This window comes from Nothobranchius furzeri, chromosome 4 (assembly GCF_043380555.1).
Source record: "Nothobranchius furzeri strain GRZ-AD chromosome 4, NfurGRZ-RIMD1, whole genome shotgun sequence".
NCBI lineage: Eukaryota > Metazoa > Chordata > Actinopteri > Cyprinodontiformes > Nothobranchiidae > Nothobranchius > Nothobranchius furzeri.
The window spans coordinates 76,899,472-76,926,532 of NC_091744.1; the positions used below are offsets into that span (position 1 = coordinate 76,899,472).

Below are 27,061 nucleotides of genomic sequence, written 5' to 3' on the forward strand. Positions count from 1 at the left end.
CCAAAGCTACAGTGTATCTTTCATCCATTCACACACATCCATGATGTAGCCACCGCTGCCCTGGGACGCACTGACAGAGGCGAGGCTGCCGAGAACAGGCGCCACCGGTCCCTCCGACCACCACCAGCAGGCAAGGTGGGTTAAGTGTCTTGCCCAAGGACTCAACAGCAGAATTCTCTGTCCGGAGCCGGGATCGAACCTGCAACCTTCCGATTACTGGACAACCCGCTCAACCTGTTGAGCTACTGCTGCCCTGCTTAAATAGCTTAAAAAAAGGTCTTAAAAAGTCTTAAAATTGGCTCCCTTAAACCTGCAGATACCCTGGTTTGAGCTGCGATAATCGGAGCACCAAGATAGTTTAAGACACTTTGTTGGAGTTACTTGGAGCTGATAACTGTGCTTTTGTGTCTGTCTGTCCAAAACAAACCAGAATTAAACCACAGGTGATATTATGAACAACTAAGCCTGACAAATACACAGTTTGACCAACATTAAGAACATTTTAAATGGGTTTGACACCAACTCCTTTACAAATATCTGTACAGTAGATAATATATGAAAATTTCTCTTCTCACACAGACATACTGGCCTTTTAAAGGGGTTTGAAATGCAAATTCTTATTAAAAAGTCACTGATTTTGGCAGCGCCTGTCCACCAGGAGGCGTCCTACAGAAGTCAGGGCTGGATCGAACCAGGGCCACACCTACTGGTGACTGTCCTGACGACCTGGAGTGACCTGGAGGTGACCCCGTGTACAACAAAGGTGCTGGGAAGGCGGAGTGGTCTCTCGGGCCCCTGGAGAAATTCTTGGAGTAGACTGGTGACACGGCTCTGTGTGTGTCCAAGCAGATGGCAGTGGTACACTGAAATGGAACCAGTCTGTCAGCAAAACGGGATGGAGGAGGGGGGATGATGGAATCCTCCACCCAGCCGTCCTCGCCTTTATATTCAGGCTCCTGAGGCAAACTAGGGAGAGTGTACATGGAGGGAGGAGACGGAGGAATGAAGGCGGGAGGTGGGGGTACAGGGTAGAAGGCAGGGTCGTAGTCTCTGTCAGTAGTATAAGGTGGGATGCTGAGGTCTTCCTCAGGAGTAGAGGCCAGCAACCTCTCCACTAAACGGTCCTCGTCATCAGCCTCGGACAGGTTGTCGTACTGGGAGGTGTTGGAGGGCCGCCTGTCGCCAGCAGACCCAGGGACATAAAGAGAAATGGGGAACTTCGTTGGCTTTGGTGGTGGGAGTCTGGGAGAAGAGGACGATGCTTTGGAGGCACACTGAGGAGGACTCTTTTGCTTTGGGACGTTGAGAGATGGAGGTGGTTTGGCGGAGAACTTTGTTTGAGGGACCAACGGTGAATCTAATTGAGGGTAAGGAGAGCGATGTTGGATTTCTAGGCCAGTCTGAGCCCCCGGTCTGGGAGAGTCATTGCTCAGATACCTCTGGTTGCTCTGTTCAGAGTAGAAAAAAGGTGGAGGTGGAAGATCTGGAAGGTCCATAATCTCCTCCTCAGCTTGTATGTTGATGGCATCCAGAGCAGAGGGCACATAGGGGGGAGGCCAGTCCACTGGATCCTCCTGGGACTCCGGCTCACTCGTCTGGTTCTCCTGTTCTGGGTGTTTATCCTTTACATCACTCAGCCCTACTTTTACCATAAGCTTGTCTTCTTTTGGAGGTAAAGGAGGTGCTCTACAAGGCCTCAGGGAAGGAGCTCCTGGAGTCTGAAAAGCAGGTTCTGATGAAGGTGTGTTTGATCCCGAGAGGCTTCCCTTCTGGGAATCTGTTGGGAAATGCTCCTGTTGAAGGGCGGTGTCATCTGTAACGAGCTCGCTGTTGGCATGCAGGTTTGTTTTGACCTCCAGAGGCGAGTCAGACTGCAAAGGCACAAGGAGGACCGGTCTCTCTTGACCCAGAGGCTTCTTGGGCAGCTCGTCGGACTTGCCTAAAACAAGAAATGGAAAGCACGACTTAAATTTCTGATGAACGCAGGTCGCTCTGATCCGAGTGCTTTTGTGTCCTGGAAAACCCACACAGGCACAACGAGAGCCACCACACCACTGAGCTATTAATGAGAAATAACATTATCGTTTAGAAAGTTCTGACCCTATTCTAACAGCAGCACTGCAGAAAGGCCTAAAGCAAAGAATTCATGGAAAAACCTTTTCTCTGCATAGGAATGCACCAGAATTCCCCCCAAACTAACGTGCACGACTGAATAACAGCTGCTGGGAATGTCTGGTTTTAGGTAATTCTTTACAAATCATAAATGAATCATAAAATCCATCTAATTTAATCTAATTTCACTTAACAAAGAAACATGGAAAATTCAATGTCTTAGATTCATGGATCATCAGTGATAAAAGACTTTCTTTCTTTCTTTTTTGGAAAAGGAAACAGAAGGACCGTGCTGCACCTGGAGGAGGTAGATCCAGCTTTTTACTGTGCAGCTCTGACATGCAAGCCTGTAATTGTTCAACCACCACATCATCAGGAAGGAAGAAAGACAAAGCCAGCTGCTCCTGAAGAAACTCCCTCAGGTCCTCCAACTGAAGCTTCATCAGGCGCTCTGATTAGACACAATACAGAAAACATCAGTGCGGATGAAGCATTGTTTAATCTCCTGCATGCAGTGAAATACAGACAGAAACAGGCCTGTTAATGACAGTAACTCGGCTCTAAATTCAATCCTTGTTTATGCATCCAACGGAAAGTCGGCTTTTGAGTTTTCTCCTCAGCAACAAGCCACGCAGAGCAGATGCAGCCGGCCGAGAGGACGTGTGTGACATAATCCTGGGTTTAAAGATTCAGCAGGGGCGCCCCCAGAAAATTTGGACAAGGGTGACCAGATGGGGCCAAAAAAAAAAAACTTATGGGGTGGCACACCAAATGGATCCTAGTTGTAACTCCGGAAGAGCTTAGCCTGTGGCGATGCCTTGCATTCCATCTTTATTCTCTTTTATTAAAAAACAATATGCATCCAAAACAGTCAACACAAATTTTGGAAACACAAACATTCCCAAAAAACTAATTTCAGTTTTTTGAAATGTTATTTCTAAATTTATTTGAGTTTTTTTGTTTTTGTTTAACTCACCAGCAATTTTCTAGCCGTATTTCTGGCCTCCCATTGGGGGCGCCATTGTAGCTCAGATGATTTAACATTTATAAATAGCATAATTAGCTTCCTTCTCACTTTGGTGTAGCTTGAAGATGGTGTAGGCCATAGCGGTGAGGATCTTCTCCCCCTCCAGTATGTAGATGTCCCATAAACGTAAGGTGAGGGTGAAAGGAGTCTGAAAGTTGAAATTTAGTGGATTTTTAACCAGATTTAAAAGAAAAATATCAACGCAGACGATAATCGATTCTCACTCTGTCAATGAAGCACTGGAGAAACCACTTGGTGGCGTAAATCCCTGTTGCCATCTGCTCCTTGTCCTGCAGAAGAACAGATCATCAGGGCAACATCCTCCCAAAGAGGTTTAATCTTGTTCGGCATAAAGTTATTTGTCTGCACAGCAACTCACCAGGTGTTTCTTCAACTTGGGCAGCATCTTGGAGAGGATGAGCTCATGGTGAATCTGGAAACGCTGCAGCTTGGGAAATCCTGGGATGAAAAACCCTAACGAAGAAAAAGCTAGGTTATAAAGACTGCGTGATGGTTGGAGCTGCTTTTAGAGATAAAAGATGATTAGACAAACCAGCCTGAACTGAAAAACCACATTTCATTTATCCGTTTCTTGTGGTAACTATTGTCCTAAGTTGTCTGTCTCTTCCCGTCTCACCGTGCATGGAATGCTTGGTGTCTGTAAGGAGCTGGGATAAAGCCCAGAAAGCATCCTCCTCATTCAAGTACATGAGCAAGATGGCAGCGATCTGACTCATCCCCTGGCAGTAGCTCACCTCCTGGTGAGAATAAAATAAAAAAGAGAAATAGCTGAACAGGATGGAAAAATGAAAGCAACCATTTATAATTTATTATCATACATAGGCCAAGAGACGAGGAGGAGGAGAGCGCCTGATCCATGATGTGGTCCTAAATCAGACTGGAAGTGTGTGTGTGTGTACTTTACCAACAGGGAAGGGCAGAAACAATATTTTAAACACCTTTGCCAAACAGTGTTCAAATGTTTACAGTAGCCACACACACACACACACACACACACACACACACACACACACACACACACACTAATGTCATGTCCTCAACTTGCTGCCAAGTTGACACCAGAATGATTCCCTGAATTACACAAAACGAGCCCCTGGCGAGCGCAGCTACAGACACGAACACACACTTGGTATTTGTCCATATTAAGGCAAATTTACTCCACAGATAGAAGCGGACACAAACGTATCCTTTCATGGGATTACGGTAAAAATAATTAAGGCTAATGAGAAGAATTTTTCACATTCCTTTCTAACGTAACACACGTGAAAAAGACAAACATCCCCTTCTCTGTCTCTGCTTTCGGCTCTACTACTGACCCAGTTTTTCTTAAGAACTGTGTGAGAAGAGTGGGGGAAGAGGAAAACGAGGCAAACACATGGCCGTTTCCTCTGGCTCAAACACCCCTGGCATACAGGAACTAACAAATCCGATCAGGAAAACCATCCCGGACCATGAGTTCTGTTCAGCAAAGATGAAGAGCATACCAGCTTTGACTGAACACGCTAATGCCCAGCTACACTTTGTCCTGCAAAAACATGATGATACATCAACTTAAATAAATTGTTATTGCAAAGCAAGGTCTCGCAGTAAAAATTTTATTTCACAAAGAGAAAAGGTGAGGAGGAAGTGGAAAAGGACAAAAATTGCATTTCAAGAATAAAGATTTACTTGGAAACAAAACGGAATGAAAACTAATCAAGCACTTCCGTTTAAAACAAAAATTACCCACAATACCTTGTTTTAATATATTACATTTCACATTAGAATAGCTTTTTTGATTTATCACCAATCCATGAACAAAGAACTTCCCATAATTCCAATTTGTTTAAGCTACAACCAGAGTTTTACCAGAGAATACTACTAATAATAAAGTACTTTCATGAATTTAAGTTTGACACTAAAGGAAGTTTTTTTGAGTTCTGATGTGAGTGCAGCACATTCAACAAAATGTTTTTTCTCCCCAAAACTCACCTTGCTGATTATAAAAATAAAAAAGTAACAAATACAGTCGGATTCAGGAGGACAATTGGATTTGTGTCCATGGGTTTTTCTTTAAGGCGTGGAACACTCTTTAATCAGTACATTTGCAGTGGTCTCTGATAGGAATGAATGCCTTGTAAGTCGTATTCAGAGGGCAAAAAACACCGGTGCACCCTTTCTTGGAACCAGAAGGGAGCCACATCCCAGCTGAGCTTCAGATGGCAGGTTTTGGAGTTTCATTTCCTGATATTTGGACATCTCGCCTCGGACTGGATAACAGCAACGCATCTCTACCACTGACTTGGTTTGCTTTGCAACGTTGATGTTTTATCTCCACAAATAACATAAGCCTGAAGGAGTCCTGCTGCGTGGTGTAGTTGCCAATGCAAATAGTTAGCTTCTATTAGTTGAGACATTCTCTGCTGTTTCCTGGATGTTAATGGTCCTTACACAGTAGCATCGACTCTACTCTGCCTGGACCGGGTTTGGAGTGTTCTCTTTTCCTTTTCTGGCGCGCAACCGGACGTCTTTTCAGCCCTCGTCCCGAGGCCGTCTGCCTGGAGGACCATGCACACACGCACACGCACACACACACACACACACACACACACACACACACACACACACACACACACACACACACACACACACACACACACACACACAGTGCTGCCAGACACAGCAAAGCAGTATGCTCAGGCCGCTCTTGGTTAATAATTGAGACACCGCAGACTTCTCCATGCTCTTTTGCCCCGCTCTTTTGCCCCGCCCACATGCTCAAAGACATCACTGATAGCTATTTTTCATGCCAATTTTAGAGACCTCTCATGTGCTCAATCACGTCCACATTCCTATGGGGGTGTGGAATGACTGCAGCCAGGCTGGAGCGGGTGGAGCGGAGCCAATGCTAGTGAGTATGTGGCTTAAGCTTGGATTATGCTTGATGCGTCTGCGAGGTTCGCATGGCTCCGCATGGCTAAATTACGTCATTTTAACAACCACGCCCCTCCACCGCGCCTCCGCACGGCCCAAACTTTCCACACCGCGCACCTAGGAAATTTTCTAACCATGCGGACGGTCGGACACGGAAAAACATGGCGGACTGGCAAGAACTAGTATGGCAGAGGTTCGTAAATACAGACATTTATATGATTCAGCTCTCAAAGATCGCAGTGATCAACATGTTGTTAATAATTCTTGGAGAGAAATAGCTCGCACTGTCGGAAAAGATGAGGATGCTGTTAAAAATGCTGGAATGCCATGTTGTAATCAACAGTAATTTTTACTTCTACTATGGCAGGGGTCGGCAACCTGTTCCCATCAAAGAGCCATTTTTACCCGTTTCCCACAGTAAAGAAAACACTGGGAGCCACAGCAGCCACGGCGTTGTGGGCGGGGCCTACCCTCAGACAGCAGAGCGCTGCTCACAACAGGTGACAGCAGCCAGTACCGGTCGCTCGTGTACGTCAAAGTTATCTTTCATAAAAAGGTAATCAATAAAACGATTTATATAAAATGTATCCAGAAGTTGTAGCCCGTCTCTGCCTACAATATTTTGATATTTTTCACCCTGTTGGTGGTTTTACTGAGCAGGTGCCACTTTTGTCATACGTTTCTTTTTAAAACATGTTTAGACTGTTCAGAATACAAATCCAGGCTCTGTCATGTTTGATTGTTGTAATTAAACTTTGTAGGTGGGGAAGGTCAGAAAAGGATCCGATCAATTTGTTTTTCCCTCATTTACAGTGACGGAGATAACGGCGCACTGGCTCTGGTGTTAATCAAGTTAAATTATATCTCTTTGCAACAATTTTCACAAGAAAACAGAACAGTTAAATGCAGGGCTTGTGTTGTGTTGACCGGACAGTTCCCGTATTTGGCCGTTTATTTTGACGGAGAAAGAATAGAAAGAATTACCCCGACGCATGCAGACAAACTGACATTTTATTCTACGCACATCGCAGATGTAGCTAAATCACTCAAGAAAAGATTCCCATCTGAACATCTGAGCTGGACACTGCTCAGCGCAGCTCACTGTCAGCGCGTACATAAGGTGCACAGCGAGCTGAAGATGTAGAGAGGGACTTGGAGCGCGTCACAGAACCAGAGCGCATGCAGGAAGATTCCTCCCACTGAAGCGAGCGTTTTCCAAACCCTGTCTCTCAGAGAGACTTGTCACTTAGAAAATGTTCCCTGATTATGAAACTTTGGCTGAATAGCGCTTGTTCCTGTCTCCAATGTGGCGACACATCCAGGAGCCTGTCTGAGGAGAATCCCAGAATCTCACATCCTCTTCAGCTAAGAAAGCGCCTATATGATTACGCACAAGCGTGACGCGTCAACCCGGTCTCACAGCCAGATAGGGTTGGATCTGTTCAGGTTTAGGCAGACAAATTTCTTTATGAGATTACAAATAAAAACACAAGATGAAACATCACAAAACTGACTCTTGAGGTGTCCTAAAAACAAGAGTTGTCTAAAAATATCCGTAAGTTAAGAGAATGATTAATTTTATTAATAATGATGCATTTAAGTCAATTAGAAGTCACAAATAATAATAATAATAATAATACATTTTATTTCAAAGCGCCTTTCAGGACACCCAAGGTCACTTTACACAACACACGTAATAAAATACAATAAAACAATAATAAAACCCAAAGAAGAAAATACAATCATTTGTATGCAACAAAGAAGTTGAGTTTGGTTTACAGCGTAAACATGAATGGGGCTTTGTTGGTGGTCTGCTACAATGTGATGCTGCATATTCAGACTAAGCCACACTCGTAAATAAAAGATCTTATGGAGGCTCTGATGCAGAGCGAGAACAGATGGGTCTAGCATGCTTCTTCGCCTTTCCTCTGCTGCTCAGAAACCAACTAAAGCGGTGAACTTGTAGCTCTACTTGTAGTTGTAAATGCGTTCAGATCGTTTGGAAGACCAAAGCATACAAGAAAAGTATATTATGCAACGCTGTTTTAGAAAAATCCACCTGTAAATAAAAGGCCAACACAAAGACAAAAAAATAATAAAGAAAGAAACGTACCGTGTTGTAGACAGAGTAAGCTGCCAGTACATGAAACAGTGCCTGCTGCCTGGAGAGGAACAAGAAAACCACAGGTTAAAGGGACTTTACGGAGTTTTGAATTTTTATGCTCGTGATTGCCCCCTCAGGCCAAAAGCATAACGGCAGCTTCAATAGTAGGCTCGTGTACGAGGTGCGCATGCTGTACGTGCACACTCCTTAACGAAAATAACAGTTGAGACAGTCCCTTGTGTGTGTGTGTGGCCCGGAATACAGAGGACAGGAGAGCATGCAGCTAATTAATTAAATAATTTGGTTCTGTACCTTTCTCTTAAGCACAGCCGACAAAGGATTAAGACGGGTCAGTCCGTCAGCTTCACAAAGCTTCCCCTCCCTTGCTTGAAAAATTGTTCCAAAATGAAAGTTGAACCCACATCTTTTTTATCTGTGAATTCAATGCCGTTCGGCGAGTCTCAAATAAAAATTTGGGCATCTTACTGTAAAAAATATACCATTAATGTATAAAAAACTGAATAAACTATGTTCACATCCATAAATGAACCCAGGTCCTCTGCACGAGAGTCCAACGTCTTACTAAGTGAGCTAATGCGCCAGTGACGTCCTTTGTATCTGTAACATTTATATCCATGATGACAGCTGAAACAACGTTCAAAGAACAGTTCGGAGCGAAAATGGCTATTTTCTTGCTAATTTGCAGGAAATATCTAGAAGAAAGTAGCTAAGGGTCCTCAGAAATGTAGCTAGGTTCGTCACTAGGCGTTAGGGACAGCGACAAAGTCGCTGAGTTGGCACTGCCTCTCTCTCTGCTGCTAAAGCTACGGATAGCAAATGCTACGGGCTATGCCTGAGCGTGAACGCGCATGAAGCAGCCTGCTCGACCCAAGCAGCTCTCTTTTTCTGTGATTTTACAGAAAAACAGGCAATCACAGTAAAAATGCCAGGGCTCATTCTACAGGACCAGGGCATTGCAGGAGAATGTATGAAGAAGACATTTATTATTTCTATACATGTTTTGGCTGTCAAACTTCCATAATGCCCCTTTAAAACAAGGATGTGACTCCTGCGTAAGAAGCATGCTTATTGTAATAAAGGCATCCTCAAGACAACTGCAAAGCAGATCTTTAAGGTGGAAAATTCAGATGAAGTTGTGACCGAACTGTTAGAAATACTCTGAATCTTTAATTTAGTTTCTGTGACTGGAGGGTTTTTCATTGCTCAGCTGATCACATCGGGAAACCAAACACGTTCAGACGGACAGCACAAGGCAGCCATTGTGTGTGATTGGTGCATTAACAAATACGATGTGGAGAGGATGTCGCCCCTCCAGGCCTCCGCAATAAAAGCATGTTGTAATAGACAGCGGCAGAGACAGGAAAGGTGCTTTAAATAGCTGTCAGAGGCTCGGTGTGAGTAAGACAGCTGCTGAGTCGCAGGGAAGGAGTGGGCAGCTGAGCAGGATGAAGCCATGTTTTGGTCTGTTTGGCCTCAGTGGCTTTGAGTTGAAGGGGAAGTACGTTACAAAGAGAAAGAAGAGAGTTCTCTGTCACACGCTCTGACATAAGCAAAATGATTTCTACAGCGGCTCCAAACAAGTTCACTATCTGTTTGATGTCCTAACGTTGTTTAATGTGCTTTAAACTCTTGTGTGTTTGTTTGTCTCAATGTTTTTTGGCTCGTGGGTTCTTGTGATGTTGCACTTTCTGTGTGAACGCCATTTCCTGTGGGGCTTTGTGCATTGACAGGAAGGCTAATAAAATGCTTAGAGAAGGAAACCACCACTCTGGTTTTGTGCAAGTGTGTGTGTGTGTGTGTGTGTGTGTGTGTGTGTGTGTGTGTGTGTGTGTGTGTGTGTGTGTGTGTGTGTGTGTGTGCGCTTCAAAGATTAAGCTAGGGGACAAACCCTGCAGCAGCTTCACTGAAGCAAATCGGTACATGTGAGGTGTCAAAGGGAGAAGTCAGAGATTCAAAGGAATGGAGGAAAAAAGTTCATTAAAATTAAAATTAGCACAAAACATTTTTATTCATGCCTCTCAACACCGTTCTAACACAGTACAGCAATAAATATAATGTGGAGGTTAAAAAAATAAATAAATAATACAGCTGAGGAAAATAATCAAATAATCGATGCATCGGGATGCGGACATAAACTATTCTGCATCGTAGAGGAGTACGCCGTAATCGATTATAGTGGAATGTAGTTTTGTTTTTTAACGGCGGCACCAGCGCAGCATTTACCAAGTGGTTCCGCCTAAATGTGGTACTGCAGGGCTGAGCGCTAGAGTTGTAACCTGAGACCGAACCAGAACCGAATCAGCCCGACCGGTTCTGTTGGATTTGGGCCGTGAATTATGTTAATTGAGCGGGTTGTCACGTGGCGCGCTCCGCTCGCTCGCACAGCAACTGAGAAAGGGAGAGAGAGAGAGAGAGAGAGGGAGCATCGGAGGACGTTCCTCCAAACCGATGCTCCAAACACGCGTTATTATTTTCATAATTTCATTATTTTTTCTCCTGGAAGCGCTCGGTCAGACCGAGTGTTGTGATGCCGGGAGATCTGGTCTTCGGGAGGGGGCGGGGTCAATGACGGCGGCTGCAGCGTGATCGTCTGTCTCTTATTTAGGGACACGGAGAAGTTAAAAGGAGAGAGAAATTGAAGATAGAAGTTCTTGTTCCACTTTATTTTTTTGTGTCATGATGATAAACTGATGTTAATTCCAGCTGAAAGAGAAACTGGGAGGAAGCTTTGGTTCATTTTAGGTTACAGGAGGTTTTGTTTCCTGTCTCTCCTCCAGAGACAGCATGGACATGAGGGTTACATGGTGAGGGTCCCACAGGACAGGTTAGTGGAAAGGTTTGTTAGCTGGTTAGTGACGGAGATCCATCAGCTGGGTAATTTAATCCTAATCCAGCCCACAGCCTTCTGCTGGTGTTATTACCAGAAAGAATAAAACACACATCTTAAATATTATTGGAAGTGTAGAATTTGTTTTATGTTTTATTATTTTCTGCATCAAACAGAACTTGATTCATTCTCCAACATTTCAGAAACGAACCACTGGGTTCAAATAAAATAAACTAAGCCAAACATTTCATTTGGTGTTATTTCTGACACCCTTGAACTGTGGCATAAATATCTGACTCCAAAGCTGCTCAGAGACATTAAACACTCATATATGAACCCATTATGTATTTTATTATTACATTATGTGTCCTGTAGGTTCCATTCATTACACACTCAGGCATTTGGCAACAGAACACCACTGTGTGAGAGGTTCTCTGCTCAATAATAGCAGACGAGGAGTAACAGCTGTCTGCTACCGCTTCATCTTTAGGACGAACTACCAGAGTACCAAAAACAAAAACACCAAAAGACGTTTGGACCTAGAAAACGGCGGCTCAGATGTTTAGCGCTCTGGCACTGCGTGTTTCGGTATCAGAAGGAGGTTGCCTAAAGCCGGGCATACACTGTACAACTTTTTGACTCGTAGAATTCAGCTCCAAGTAAAACTGTGTCACTTCCTCACAGAGCAAAGCTCACGAGTCATGCTCTCACAACGAATGACCCAGTTCTCGGATGTGACCTGGCTGCTCACTCTACATGTGGTAGAAACACGTCGAAACTTCATGTACGTAAACACAGGCGACTCGCAGGCTCTTGTTTAGTTATTGACGTGTCTGTTGTCCTTCAGGCTTGCTGTTGGAGGACATGCAGGGGTTTACAGAGGTTGGAGATGGAAGACAAAGATAGGAAGTAAACAATATTTTGAGATCCGTTTTTTTTTTTTACATAAACACAGAAATCATGTTTTTTTGACTGTGTGTGGAAAAAGTGGAAAAACAAAAGGAAGCAACAGCCATTTTTACAAAACAATGCCGTCAATTAGCCGCAACGCCGTAGCTGAATCAGGGAGCTTTAGGTCGTTTAAAAGTGGTCAGACCGTGGCGGCAATGGGGCACAATAATGTCCAAAAGATTAGGCGATGGAGGCATAAAGGAGGTGTGGGGGCGGTCTCTGCGCTGCCGCGGACATCCGTTTATCTTGGACATAACTTGCTCTTTATTGCGCTCATTAAGTTTTTCTGACAAGCCGCTCTTAAAGGTGCCTGTCCCCCACAGGCCCCGAGCAGTCTCTGGTGATCCAACCTCCAGCTCTAAAGCCTGGTTTATGCTTCTCCGTCAGCTCCGCAAGGGACAGACACGCACGGATTGACGGAAGCGTTTTGCTCTTTTACTTCTCCGTCTCCTGGAGAGTGTTGCAAAGCAATTGCCCAGCAGGACAACAGAGGGCGTAGCGCTGTTCTGTGGTATCCTGTCATGTATCGGTCCAAGATCGTTTGTTTATATTGTGTTTTTTGTGTATATAAGAGACTTTCAACACGGACATATTTGTCTCTCATTCTCCCACCGCTTCTTGCGCTCCCCACCTCTAAACCCACGTTTCCTGTCATTTCCGTCCACAAATAAAACGCTTGCTGCGCATCTTTTCACTTCTCCAGTCACGGGAGGATTAAACGTTCATATTTTTAGAGTTTTTTCGCGAGGTATTCTTCAAGCTTCTCCGTGTCTGCCGCTAGTTAAACTCGGCTCTCTTTGCAATGGCGGCGCTGTAAACAACAGCGGCGTCCTGACCAATCACAAGCTTGCGTAATCCGTCTCATTCGACGGATGTTTAAAAAAGTGGGCTCGACTCCGTACGTACTTGCGTGCCTGCCGGGGCCCTACGCAAGGACGGATAATGGCGTTGCGTTTGCTCCGCACTGACGCAGACGGAGAAGCATAAATCAGGCTTAACGGAGAGAAGCTCATGGAGCTCTGCATCGCATCAGTTTATCATCTCAGCAGCTTCTCTGTACAAAAGTGAAACTTACTGATAGCGTTTACTTTCATTTTCAATACATTTGCCGGTGGGAGCTCTGCAGTAACTCTCCACGTGATCATGACACCTCCCTCTGTTGCACCAAGGCACAATCACTGTTTATACGACAGACAAGTACTGCAATAATACTACCAAGCAAGGCGGAGCGAGTGCCGCAACATTTGCGCATCACCATGCCGGCATGGCGTGTTATCAGGCACATCGTTGCGGTAAAATTAGCCCATTTTCCGGCACGGTGTGTCTTGTAAGAAGGGTTGATGTGTGCTGACACAGAATCAGTGGAGCCGGGCTGGCGCATGCGCTGTGTGAGTGATTCTGGACATTTTTGGTCTCAGCGCTGCTTCAACAGTGCGATAACCTCATGAACAAACAAAATATCAAACACGTTTGATAATTGTGTGGCCGCACAATTGCTGATCAGGAGCTGGTCATGAAGTGATTGCTACTGCGGCACTTCCAGTTGATAACGTATAGGTCATATGGCATTTTTAAGATTGGAATAATTTTTAATTGGCTAGTCTCTCAAAGACTTATCTACCACAGATAAGCCTAATTTTTCCAAAAGAATGCCCTTAAAACGATCTGAACCATCATTTTAAGCTGATTTATGTTTCTAATGTGGAACTTACTTGACTCCAAAGCGATCCATGAACATGATGTGGTTCCTGAAGGTTCTGTTCACATCCAAATCTATCTGCTTGATCTCCGTCGAGTAGAGACGAGCCTGCTGCTTCATTTTCTGGTAAACAGAAAAAAAAATGCGTCAGCCATTTGAATTAAAACAATTGATAGAAATCACCCTCAGATTTCTAATTCCTACCTCATATTTTCCCTCATTGTCTTGTTTAACCTTTTCTAAGTCCAAAAGCAAGGCCCAAGCTTGACCCCTCAGCTGAAGAGGGATGCCCTTGTAGACACGCTTTGCCAACTAAAACGACGAACGTGAAACAACATGGAAACGTTACTCTCATAGCCTGTTTTTATTTAAAGCCTCCGAAATACAGAGGAGGAATAAAAATAGACGTTTTCTTAAATAGGGAATGGAAAATAGGTTATAAACAGAAATAAAATGTCATGGAGTAGAGGAGCTTTGGTTAACCTTGTCGCTGTTCTTGTACTTGTTCCATTTCTTCACCATCTTTAGCCATTTCTCCACCCGCTCGATCTCTTGTAGTTTTTGCTGAGGGGGGTAACAGAAACCGATGAGATGACATACAAGCAGGAGAAAGGAAAATCCGAACACGCAGTTCAGACTCTGTATTTTACCTTCTCTTCTACAGCCGTGGGCGTTGGCAGCTCTTCCTCACTGGTGGCAGAAACACAGAAATATTAGCAGCACAAATGATCACGATGTAGAAAAATATTAAGGGGCGTAAAAGACTGGGGGGGAACCACAGAAGTAAACGTTAAGAAGACTTACTGCAGGAAGCCGAAGCGGTCGGTGACTTTATAGATGTTGTAGTTGGCATCCTCCCATGGGTCAATGTCGACACCATCTCGTCTGCCCTGCATCAACCACATATTTTCCAGATTTTAGGTATTTGGACACAAATACAAGGCTGAGGGATTTATTCACAATACTGAACTCAGAAGTTCAGTAGACATGGTATATGTACTGTATTTGGGATTACATTAAAACACTGGATTACATGTTTTAGCTAAAGTTAAACATAAGTTATGAACCCAGACGTTGATGCTCCCCAGTGTTTTTATTCCCAGTAATTCAACAGGCACTGAACTTTTTAAAGGTGCAGTATGTAAGAAAGAGTCTAATGTTGCAGTCATTCTGGAAGGAAGGTTACACTGAAGCAGGGATTTTCTGTTTTTCTCCTTTCCAAACAAAGGAAGGAGGGACGTAACTTCTGTTTACCATCAGTGAGTGTGGGGGTGCGGTGTCTCCTGCAAGCTAATGCTGCAGCACCGACAATTGTTATTTGACGACGGCCGGCAAAAAGCTCCAGAGTTGTTTAAAGTGGTTGCGGTAATTAAATTTTACCACTGGATATAATGCTGACTTCATTACTACATAATGCACCTTTAATGAATTTTGCTCAAAAAACTCTCGATTGTGTTCACGTCCAAAGCAGAACCATTAACTGTCGTTTATCCACACACCTTGTCATATTTAGAGATGATTTCAGCCTGTTCCTCTGTCTTCAGCGTGTCTATATCCTTCTTCATGTCAAAGTCTAGAAGCAGAAGCAATACCAGTCAATAGTCATTATCCACAATAAAGACTTTAAAAGATACTTGGTAAATGGGAAAAGATAAATGGCCTGTATTTGATATAGCGCCTTCTAGAGTCCTGGAACCCCCCAAGGCGCTTTACAACACAATCAGTCATTCACCCATTCACACACACATTCACACACTGGTGGGGATGAGCTACGATGTAGCCACAGCTGCCCTGGGGCACACTGACAGAGGCGAGGCTGCCGAGCACTGGCGCCACCGGTCCCTCCGACCACCACCAGCAGGCAACGTGGGTTACGTGTCTTGCCCAAGGACACAACGACAGTGACAGACTGAGCGGGGCTCGAACCTGCAACCTTCAGATTATGGGGCGAGCTCTTAACTCCTGTGCCACCGTCGCCCAATTTCTTCTTCTTCTTATTATTATTATTATTAAACTCATTCCAAGATGTAAAAATGTGAAATTAGATCTGATACGATGATTCACATGATGGTTGATGTATGCCATTTTCATTAGATCTATTTAATTCACAGGAAGTAAATGCAGGCCCCAAAATGAGTGTCAGTGGAGGTAAAAGAACCACAGTCATGAAATAAAAATACGCAGAAGCGAACTTCTGTTTAAGCCCAAACTCTGTCCACACCATTACGTGACGTTTTCACGTAGCTCGGAACAAGTAAGAAAAGCAGAAACTAAAATATCATCAGGTGAATGGAACGGGCCAATATTCAGGAGTACTCTTCCGTCTACAAACATACTATCGCTATGCAATAATTGACACAAAAACAAATATTTAGTGATGAAATTTTGAGCTTCAGAATAATTTTCTAGCTTTGAATCTGAAAAAAATACAAAAAAAAAATGTTTTGTTAATTATTGATCTTTAAGAAAAAACTGACAAGAACAAAGTCAGTAGGTCAGAGACGTCCCTGGAACGGTGCGTCTCTAGAATTGAAACACGACTACTTTCCTCATCGAGTGGAAGATTAACAGGAGATTTGAAAAAAAGTTCTACAATTTTGATGCATCAGTTGTGAAATTCAGGAAAACGACAGTATGTGTATGATATTACAATGCATCCTGCATAAGGAGCACCACTGGAAAAGACTTTCACACATTTACCAATGTCAGAATATTTTAGGTGAAACTTGAAAAATTAGAATATGGTGCAAAAGTTTATTTATTTCAGTTGTTCAACCTAAAAGGTGAAACTAATATATGAGATAAACGCATGACATGCAAAGCCAGATACTTCAAGCTTTTATTTGTGGTATTTTTGATGATTGTGACTTACAGCTTATAAAAACCCCAAATTCAAAATGTCAGACAATTAGAATACTGCGAACAAGTTCAATAACCTAGTGTCACACTAATCCCAAACACCTGCAAAGGGTTCCTGAGCCTTTAGATGGGCTCTCAGTCTAGGCTGTATTACTGAAATAAATAGAATTTTGCAATTTTTTTGTAATTTTTCCAAGTTTCACATGCATATCTAACTTTAGTACTTAGAAAAAAGTTGTGGTACTGCAGAGTTTCACGATCTTGTGAAATTTCCAGGAATGTACTGTGCTACTTCAAAGGGATGTTAATATTGTTTCACGGTCAAAATAAGATAAATAGTTGTTTTCTGGTCTTACCTGGTTGTTTTACCTGACCGACTGGCATTAAATATTTAATGCTATTTGGTGTTCTGATGCTGTTCAAAACAGCCAGTTTCTTGTTTCCACACTAACACATTTTTAGATTAAATCTGAAACCATCACAAGGTGAAATGACGTGCAGCGATGTTCACACTTGTTTGTATCATACCTTTGATGTTATGACACACAGATCATAATAACATAGCATAGCATAATACCACTGCTCAATATTTCTCATTTGTTTTCAGACTCAGTTTTCAAGAGAGAAAAAACACATTTCTAATGAAAATTGAGGAACGTCTGCACAAAACTGGAGCTCCTTCTGTTCATTGGATTGTTAATTAGCAGCAATCCTGAGTTACAACAGTGAGCATCACTCTGCTTTGTTCCTGTGAGCATGCATGTTTTTATTTTAGCCTCTATCTGTGCGCTGATCTGCGCTTACGTCGTTTCACACGGCTCAAATGAAGGATAGCAACTAGCAAGAGAAAAGACAAGGCCTGAGCTCTTTGTGAAAACGAAAACTTGAATATCTGTTTCCTTTTGCTTCCGTGGCGTGATGTGTTTTGGCAGCTTGGCTCAGAAAAAGAAGAGCAGTTCATTTTGCCAGACTGAATGTTGTTTGGATACGAAAAGCACAGCAGCAACTATCTTAAGTTTATCTTAGGCAACAAGTTGGGAAAGTAGAAAAGTATGACCCACAGAGGAGACAAAGGACACACTAAATAAAACATAAGCATTCATTCAAACACTGGATGTTCTAAAGCTTCTAGAGTCCCACAAGGAAAACTCCAAAAGGGTTCTTCAGGGCACAGTGACAAATGTGCCCTGAGGAACAGATTTACTGATGGTTCGCCAGCTGAGGCATCAGTGTGCATTTGGTATAGGGCACACAGCAACAGGTGGGAGAACACCTGTTGACTCATACAAAGACCCTTTTTCTTGTCCCTAACAAATGCATGCCTCGTCTCACCATGAGCCCTTTCTGCCTGAAATTACTTCCCGCAAAATAACGAGATCTCTACGCAAAATCCATCTGGAAATGTACTAACAAGCCATCAAAATGAGCCGTATTAATCCAAACTTGGGTTTTGTCTTTGCTCGAGGCAGAACTCCATCTGAGCTGACACTTAAAGCTGCTTGGGTGAATTTACATAACAAGTCCGGTTTTGAACGCAAACACGACGCTGCTGCGTCGGGCACCCACATTTCAAGAGGAAACGGGACAGAGCTAAACACCGGTCGCTGTTTTTTTTTTTTAGGTCCAAACATCTGTTGTCGTCCATGATTTCAAACAGTGTTTCTCTTTTTGGGACTCTGGCAGTTTGTGGTAGCAGCCAGCTGTTTCTCCTCTGATATTATTGAGCGGAGAACCTCTCACATCAGAGGTGTTCTGTTGCTACATACACGAGTGCATAATAGGTGGAGGACCAAGGGAAATGCAGAAGTGCTGTGGTTTGGCGAGGCCAACAACCGGATGATCCAATTGTTGTTTTTGGTCCAAACCGTGTCATTAGCAAAGGTATTTAGACAAATGTAAGAGAACCACTTTATTAATTTTTTCTTCTTTTTTTTAATCACAATATATTTATAGCTTATACTATTTATCTACTGAGAGGCATGGAAAAAAATGTTTTATGGTCATTTGCTTTCCAAATTTGCCATTGTAGCTTTACGGGTCTGCTGTGCTCTCTAGTGATGAATACAACTGTATTATTCGTTTACATTAATGATATTCAAATGTCTCGCCTCTGGTAGGCTAACATAATGTAACTTTTCTACTGCCTCTGATTGCTCTTCTTTATTGGGTAAAACAATGCTACATTATCTCTGCAAATAACACAAGCCTGAATGTGTTCCCCTATGTTGTTGAGTTGCTAATGCTAATGCTTAGCTTCTACAGTCTCAAATGTACTCTGCTCTCTTCCGGCCACACAATCAATACAGATTTCTGTGGTCTCAATTCAACCAGGGGGAGGCAATGAATGCAATTTTTTTCCGCTGATGTTCAGCCTGCATTTGCAACTCTGAGTGACCAATTGTGTTTTAAAAAGAACAATTAAACAGTATCTCAGTGGACGGGCTCTTCAAAGAGACCATGTGTAGTTTTTATCATTAACTTCTTGAAATATCCATCTAAGTGTTATTGAAAATGAATGAAATGATGCCCAGTTGTTGAAAAATATTGGCGGCTTCATAACATATAACCAGAAAAATCAGGTTTAAAATACATGGGAGCGGGTCTAAGGGTGTTTCTCAATGCCAAGGAACCTTGCCTTGACGCCCCGGTTGCCTAGGAGATACTGTATATCATCAGGAACCGCCAAGGCGTGTGTGTTCCAATGGTCATGTTCTACCGAGGCGTCTGTTTTCCGTTTGTTAGCCGTTTAGCTAGCTGAGCAATGATACACGGGAGGTGTATTGTAGCCTAGCCTTTGTCAAAAATTTCCCAGAATACACCATTGTATTTTCAAAAGGATGGCGGACCAGAAGCCGGCAGCTACTTAGGGGGCAAATTTCAAGTTCAAAAGTAAGTCAAGTAATTTAAAATGTTTTCTTTAGATCCATAGAAGTTCTCTTTCCATGCAGCTTCGGTGACTAGCGGGTAGTAACTCGCTTACATATTTAATTTAACAAATATATACAAAATTTTAAAAGTAAAAGGCTTGTTATATATTTATATTGAAACTTGCATGTTTAAAATATAACGTTTTCTCTCGTGTCATGTGGCGTTACTTGACTGCCGTGGAAGCTGCGGTCACGTGATGCAAGTCTGTTCCATTTAACCGTTTTCTTTGACCAAGGAAGGACAGTGTCCTCGTAAGCAAGGCACCTGGCCTGGCAAGACATCACCTTGCCAGGCCAGGCGCCTTGACATTGACAAACACCTTAAGTCTCTGGGCGACACCATATTAGATGCCATGTTTCCTTCTACGGGAGCCAGTGAGGACAAAAATAATTTACCGATTTGAAACAAATGGTTACAAAACTTTCCTCATTCTATGTTGTTGTTTTACACATTTACCTCTTCAGTTGTTACCAGTGATGAAAGGAAGTCTGATGTGCTTGTTATTTTGCTAAAGTTTGCACTCCCCGACGCTTTTTGACACTAAAGGGCATCCGCTGGTAAAGTCTTACTCCAACAGAAAAATACTGCTTGCTTGCAACGATTTAGTTTTCTACTGCCCCCTATTGCCAAGAAAAATAAACACTGTCACTTTAAAGTCACAACATAATTGTCCCAGACTCTGGAATTCTCTCCCCCTGAGTCTGATCAGTGGACTCAGTGGTCTCCTTTAAAATGCAGCTGAAGACTCACTTGTTCAAGCTGGCTTTTGCGTGACCTTTGTCATCACACTTTCCTTATTCTGCTCTAATTCCGCCTTTCTCGGGAACCATTGATTTCCATCTTTTCTATTAATTTTCTTGCTCCCTTTCCTTACATTTTAATCATATTTTTTTCCTCATTCTAAACATATTTTTAATAATTTATTTGAAAAAATTTTTGTACTTTCATTTTTTGTGTTTTTGTGAGGCGCCTCATATTTTTATCTTGAGAAGTCCTATATAAAAGTTTGTTTCTTACAAAGCAGGGCTATAAATATATTTTTCATTAGTAACGATACTAAGGATTTTGAGCAACTAAAGTACTCTCTACTTGGCAAAATGCTTGTTGTGATTTACCAATGTCTCGTAGGTGCTTAACTTCCTGTGTTGAGTCTTCAGAGCACTGATACTATTGTTTTGGGGTTAGAAAACAAAGGAAACCAGTGGGTGCCCCTCCTTCAATGACCGGTTTAGTCAGAGCTGCTTCAAGTGAGCAACAACCATATTAAGTTTTTCCTCCGGGCAAATCTTTCTTACTGACAGTGCTTGAACTTACCCAGGCGTAGCATTTAGTGATGTGGATAAAAACTACTCTGGGTGGCATGAAATCCACCTGACTCATAGGCAAAATAATCAGAAGTGCATCGGCAGCTTTATGGTTAGCCAATTTTAACTCACGTTTAACAGTCAAGTTGTGCCCGGAAAGGTGGCTAGTTGAGGATGTGTTAAACAGAGGAAGCAAGTGGGTGAAAGAGAATAAACAGCTGAGAAGGTGGTCGAGTGGGAGAGAGCTCATGGTTTTTAAAAGAGAAACAAAAATGTTTATAGGGTGGTCTAAATGTGTATTTTTACATCTATGTTTAAAGTACACCACAAGACAATTTCCCCGTAAGACTAAATTTTGACTACCTGTCTGCTGATGGGATAGGAGATTTTGACCTTGAGGATAGGTGACCTCATTTCCTGTTATGACATAGAGAGCTAAAACGAGCTTGCGTATATAAGCTCTCACTGCATGTTGAAACCACAAAGAGCTTGCAAAGCTTTCGGACTCATCTGAATCACATACGGCTAATTACAGGGCTGAAAGCTGAGGTGGTGCAGTCAGAAACGTCCTGTAGTCATCCGTCGAGAAACAGTTAATGTACACAGTTTAACCTGGGTATAAATACGTTTTATCTGTCTTTCATTTTGTAATCAATCTTTAATCTGACTTAATTCTGATTTAGGGCAAAGGATTACGCAAGAACACAAGAAAAACGAAAGCCTGGGATTAACACGAGTTTGGCAATAGTCAACAAACTTTGCGTTTTTGACAATCTGAACACAAACACTGGACTGTTTGATAAATACTGAAGTGATACTACAACAGGGTGTGAGAAGAAGGAAGTTATGCTAAAGTGATTGTGGTGGTTAAGAAAATTAAATGCTGTAAAAATTTGCTGTTAAACTCAGATTAAACTTTGACAGGGATAGATTTGTGGTGCCAAACTAAAGAAATGTCCAACTACTGATTGCGTGGGACAGGAGATAAGCCGAATTCTCTGAATGGTTATCCAGACAACATTCCTGACTCAGATCTAACGTTTACGGGCTGCACAGTCACATGGTATCGTATTCCATGTCTTTCCTATTATCTATATTTCCTTAATCACCTGAAAAAGTCCGATAGCACACACATTAAGTAGATTAAGTAGGGTTTCAATAGACAGCAACAATGCTCTCTGGCTTTGCATATACAGAGTTCAAAAATGACATTTAACCCTTAATCCTGGATGTTTAGGTGTTCAGTCTTGTGTTTTCTCTTCATATTTTGTTTCTGAGTCCAATCTACTCACGATTTCATTGTAAAAGCTATTAGCAAATAAAGTTTACAATTTAACACTGTTAATCTTGCAGCAAAGCATCACCACCATCATTAAATGACCTTATTGCTGTATGTTCTAAGTGGCTGTGGAGGCTATAATTCTTTTACAGAAAAAGCTACCACACGGCTTCAATTTCAAAACGAAGAGGTCCCAGATGGCTTCAAAGCTCCAGTCGGAGGAGTACACATTTATGTGTGCTCAAAGCAAGCTGAAAATAACAGCAAAGAGTGGTGTGATGATTACAAGAAGGTGATTTTTCTATTTTAAGCTATGAGGAAAGAGAGGTAGTTAATGGTACGTTAGCTCCTTTTCGAGGTTCATATCATTCCAGCCCTTAGGCTCTCAATCAAGGATGCCCTGAACCCTTTTTGTTTTTAGTTGAATTTCCTCTTACCAAATATATGTTCTGGGATTTTGAAAAGGCATGCAATTAAAAGGGAGTCCCTTACAGACCTGCAATCACTAAACCACGCCACAGCAAACCAAAGCAGGCTGTCACACAACGTCCAACAGCTGTCTCTTGCTTTGGGCGAAAATATTAAATAAAGAAGGGATTTCTCAGGATAAATGGTCTGTCTAAATTGTCCTTGGGTGTGAGTGTATGTGTGTATGGTTGTTTGTCCTGCGTGACTCTGTGTTGTCCTGCAATGGACTGGCAATCTGTCCAGGGTGTACCCTGCCCGAAGACTGCTGGAGATAGGCACCAGCCCTCTGCAACCCCGTGTGGACAAGCAGGTATAGAAAATGGAAGGATGGATAATAATAAAATCTATTTGTGCACAAGTCTGTTTGTTGATTCCTCATCATGTTGTGTCTACATCTGCTTTTTCCATTTCTGGTTGTTAACTCACAGTATGTGAGGACAAACTGCTAAATAGGGGGTAAGATAATAAAAGTTAAACTTTGGGGGTGGTAGAGTAATAACTTTACAAAAATGTAACTTTAAGGAATCTTTGAGAGCAAACTACACTGTCCTTAACATGAGATTTGACTTCCTGCTGTTTATTTTGCATGCTAGTAGCATTTAAGCATATGAAGCAACTCACAGACTATGTGGACCGGGACAAACATTCAAAACACAATCTCCAGGGAACGCCACATGGCTCAGAATAGCTTGCTGTCCTTAAAGGAGTATTTCTGTCCCCCCTGACTCTGCATCACCACTTTCCCTCCGCCTTATCATTTTTCCGAAGATCCAAATGACACTCCCTATTCTGAACAACCCCCCCTCATCTTAACTAAATAACTTGCAGAGGTTATGGAAGCAGGTCACCTCACCATGCATTTGACCCACCCAAAAAAGAGGTTTTAGACAAACAATTACCAAAAAAGTCTAAAATGCTGGAAAACAGTAGGGTCGTAGGGGAGGCCTTGCTTCAAGAATGACAAGACTTTATAAAAGGGTGGTATGAAGGGAATGGGAATGTCAAGGGAATGGTATTCATAAACACACAAAACCACTGGATCCTGCTGAGAAAGCCACATTCTCATAAATCGATTGTCTCCCTGGCATAGATGCAGTCATAACAGAATGAGTAAAACTGAAGCGAGGGCCGTCACTCTGACTCTAAAGATGACAGAAGATGTGCAAGGTCATACTAGAGGAGGATGTTGGACAGCGATATGTGTTGCTCAGAGAAGTCCCTTCTTCTACATCTGCTCTTTGTCTAACACTAGACCGTAATGCACTCTGCATCACAGAGAAAGTTTTACACTGGCAAGCAGATTAAATAATCCAAGAAGGCAAATATATTGGAAGGCTGCTATCCAATCAGGGTAAGCCAAAGTAAGCTGCTCCAGAGCCCTTTGGCTTGCGTACTAAGCACACAGTATACTAGATTTACTGATGAAGAATTTTCCGGTGGTTTGGTTGTCACGCTTTGCATCTATAACTCATGTTTACAGGGATTAAAAACTTTGGATTGGCGTACGTGGAAGGGGAGCAGGGTGAAACTGGACGGAAAAGAGTAACTTCCTCACAATTCAGCTACGGAGGGAGGTCAAGTATGTGGACCGAAGACAAAGTCAAAGTGGCATCGAAAAAGACAAACCGACAGCAATACTGGGGAAATTCCAAGATAAATTTAGACGCAAGAGAAATGCCAAGCAACACACACATTAACTTTCATCCCATGGAATCATCACTCGTGTCAGCGGTAGTTTTTATGCCAAGTGACAAGCCACATTGTTCACTTCTGACACACAAGTACGTTTGACATAGAGTTGATCTAAAAGTCTATACGTCATTTTATGAGTGTGCCCTGAAACCAGAATAAATTATTTCTAGTCAGATGATGAATTGTGTAATTTTGTGGGCTGTAAACTTTATTTTTGATTGGCAGGTTTTCTAAGATAGATCATTCGAAGACCCGATTCCCAGGGTTCGACACCCGACAACAAATAAAGAATGTTTGGCTATAAATAGAAGACGGATGACCTTTCCAGACCCTTGTTACTTCAGAATGTGTGCAGACAAGCTTCACAACATATTTACGGACATTTGGAAGGGACTAGAAAGAAGCTGTGAAAATGCATTTTGTGAGTCACGCAGCTGAGCTCAATCCCACTTTTATTTTTTTGCTACAAGCTCCAGTCTTTGGTGCAGTTTTGTGACACTGGTGTGTTTGTAGCCCCTTTGACGTACCATCATAAAGCCACCATTCAGACAGACAAAACAACCATTGTTGGTTTTCTGGTAAAATAATATTGTCACAACAGCCTACCATGAATGCTGCTTATTGAAGATTTAAGGCAGAGATAATAAAAAGCAAGAAGTGCAAAAAATGAATTCTCTGTTAGCAAAACAATGTATAAATTAATGATTGGGACAAAAGTAAAGCTGGAATTAATAAAATGATATTTAAAAACTTGAACATCTGTATTAACTCAGAGAGAAAATAGTAGGACTTAATCGCCAACAGTAGTTATGTATTTAAAGCCGGAGGTTAATTCACAGCCGTAAAACCGGTTCATGTGCTTCGCCTCATGGTTTCTGCAGAACACATCAGATTAATACCAGGACAAGTCGGAGTCTTGGTCGAAAATATTAGACTTGAGCATGAAGACGGTTTAATATTATAATAAAACAATGAACTTTAGCCAAAATCTGCGAAATGTCATGCTTAGTTGTTGATGTCTCCAGAACTCAAGAGTTAATCAACACGGCGCGTCTGAGTCGCCAGAATGTAGGATCTTAAGGATTTAGCTTTTCAATTAGCAAAAAGTTATTTGATCTTTATATTAATTAAATTATCTTTTTTAAAGTTGACTTTGTTAAGCTTCCTTTTGGGGCGAGGGGGCGGTTCAATTCCTACATTAACCTGCTGCTGAAATTTTCACAAGGATGCATTTAATCATTAAGACCAAACTAAATGATACCAGAGAAAGAGGAGTGTGCTGGGCATGACTATTTGAAAACACGACTTCCTGGTTTCCAACATCACATGAAGGTAAAGTGTTAAATATCTAGCTACTAAAGACAAAAATCCTAATTAAGGATGGACGATATATCGGCATCAATATCGGTATCGGCCGATGTTGGTAATTGTTTTACATATCATATTGGTTCGATAAATAACACCGGGCCGATATTAACAACCAATATCTTTTCTATCTCGTCTCCCTTCGTTTACCTGTTTTGGGTGGGGGTGGGGTGGGGGGTGGGGGGGTGATGTGTAATTGTTTCGTCACGTGAACAGTATATTTACATAATAATGTAAATTCAGCTTTAATAATTTTCATTCTATACAAAATCTGCTGATTTTAGAAGCATTAAAGTCAGCATATCGATGTCTGCAAATATCAGTTATCGGCCATAACAGTGATCGGATATCGGCACAAAAATTTCATATCGGTGCATCACTAATCCTAATGCATCAAAAGTGTTATCTTAATGAAATCCACTCACATACAGCTAAGACTGCCAATATTTATGATACAAACACTTGCCGTACCGCCCTAATGGGCAAACTACATGTTGAAAAAGCACCACAGATGTTTAACACTTGAGGTAATTATCTTGCTTTCAAATCTATATAGCAGATTAGCTCACAACTGATGTCTTTCAGGATATTATAGTACTATAAAATATCCCATCAGGATTTTTGCGCAACATGGAAGCTCTCGTATAATCGAAGACTTTACAGAATTTCACTTCATTTGTTACTTGACACACTTTTAATTTATTGTCATGTGAGATTTTACATTTTCTTTTTACGCATTACACAAACATCAAATGTCAAAATTCTAACAAATGATTACTGACGCACCAAAATAAATTCTTAAATACTGTAAAATGATAAGACTTCATGTGTGCTTGAGATTAGCATCATGCACATCTGGTAAATTACAAGAAAATGATGATGAGGACAACTGACAGTAAAGGGTCAGTGCAGCTTCATCCAGATTATAGTAATCCCAAATGCTACAAGGCAACATGAGCCTGTGAAGCTATATTAGCATCTATAATCTCAAAATAAAGACTACAGACAAGTAGGAGAAACTAGTAAAATATTTAAGAGTGGAAACAAGGACCCCTACTCCTAAACCGAAATTAATAAAAACAACCTCATAAACTCCTTTCTCTGAAACAGAAGACGCCTTTTAACTGAGAAGGGAAACCTCTTCAGTAACCAATAAAACTCAGATTCTTTCTTTTTAAATGATGATAAAAATTCTACCAGATATTTGATGGAGGAGGAGAGCAGCATCCGGATGGAGATCTTTCACCCAGACTATTTGCAACCTCCCCCACTCCACTCGTGAGCCAATGAAACGCCTTGTTAACCTTCCAGAAGGGACCACCAATGGCATGAAACACACACACACACACACACACACACACACACACACACACACACACACACACACACACACACACACACACACACACACACACACACACACACACACACTTTGGCCTGTTTCATCACTGACCATTTAGGTGTCACATCCATACCATACAAAGCTGGATT

The 27,061-nt window shown here is 42.1% G+C and overlaps 1 protein-coding gene and 1 long non-coding RNA gene across 2 annotated transcripts in view; one reads left to right on the plus strand and one right to left on the minus strand.

Moving 5' to 3' along the window:
- LOC139069673 (uncharacterized) lies at positions 1–2,525 on the plus strand. The gene is made up of 3 exons (XR_011520363.1): positions 1–135; positions 2,172–2,242; positions 2,388–2,525. It is a non-coding gene; the product is annotated as an uncharacterized lncRNA (long non-coding RNA).
- Positions 487–27,061, minus strand: part of si:dkeyp-19e1.3 (TBC1 domain family member 10B) — a 27,666-nt gene continuing 1,091 nt past the window's right edge. The window contains exons 2-14 of the mRNA XM_015964864.3: positions 15,175–15,248; positions 14,480–14,565; positions 14,326–14,365; positions 14,159–14,239; positions 13,880–13,987; positions 13,689–13,798; positions 8,187–8,235; positions 3,777–3,897; positions 3,519–3,613; positions 3,364–3,429; positions 3,188–3,287; positions 2,411–2,563; positions 487–1,939 (exon numbers count right to left, since the gene is read on the minus strand). Of these exons, the coding sequence (XP_015820350.3) occupies positions 621–1,939; positions 2,411–2,563; positions 3,188–3,287; positions 3,364–3,429; positions 3,519–3,613; positions 3,777–3,897; positions 8,187–8,235; positions 13,689–13,798; positions 13,880–13,987; positions 14,159–14,239; positions 14,326–14,365; positions 14,480–14,565; positions 15,175–15,240 (2,394 nt within the window). The 5' untranslated portion in view covers positions 15,241–15,248 and the 3' untranslated portion in view covers positions 487–620. The remainder of the gene's footprint in view (positions 1,940–2,410; positions 2,564–3,187; positions 3,288–3,363; positions 3,430–3,518; positions 3,614–3,776; positions 3,898–8,186; positions 8,236–13,688; positions 13,799–13,879; positions 13,988–14,158; positions 14,240–14,325; positions 14,366–14,479; positions 14,566–15,174; positions 15,249–27,061) is intronic.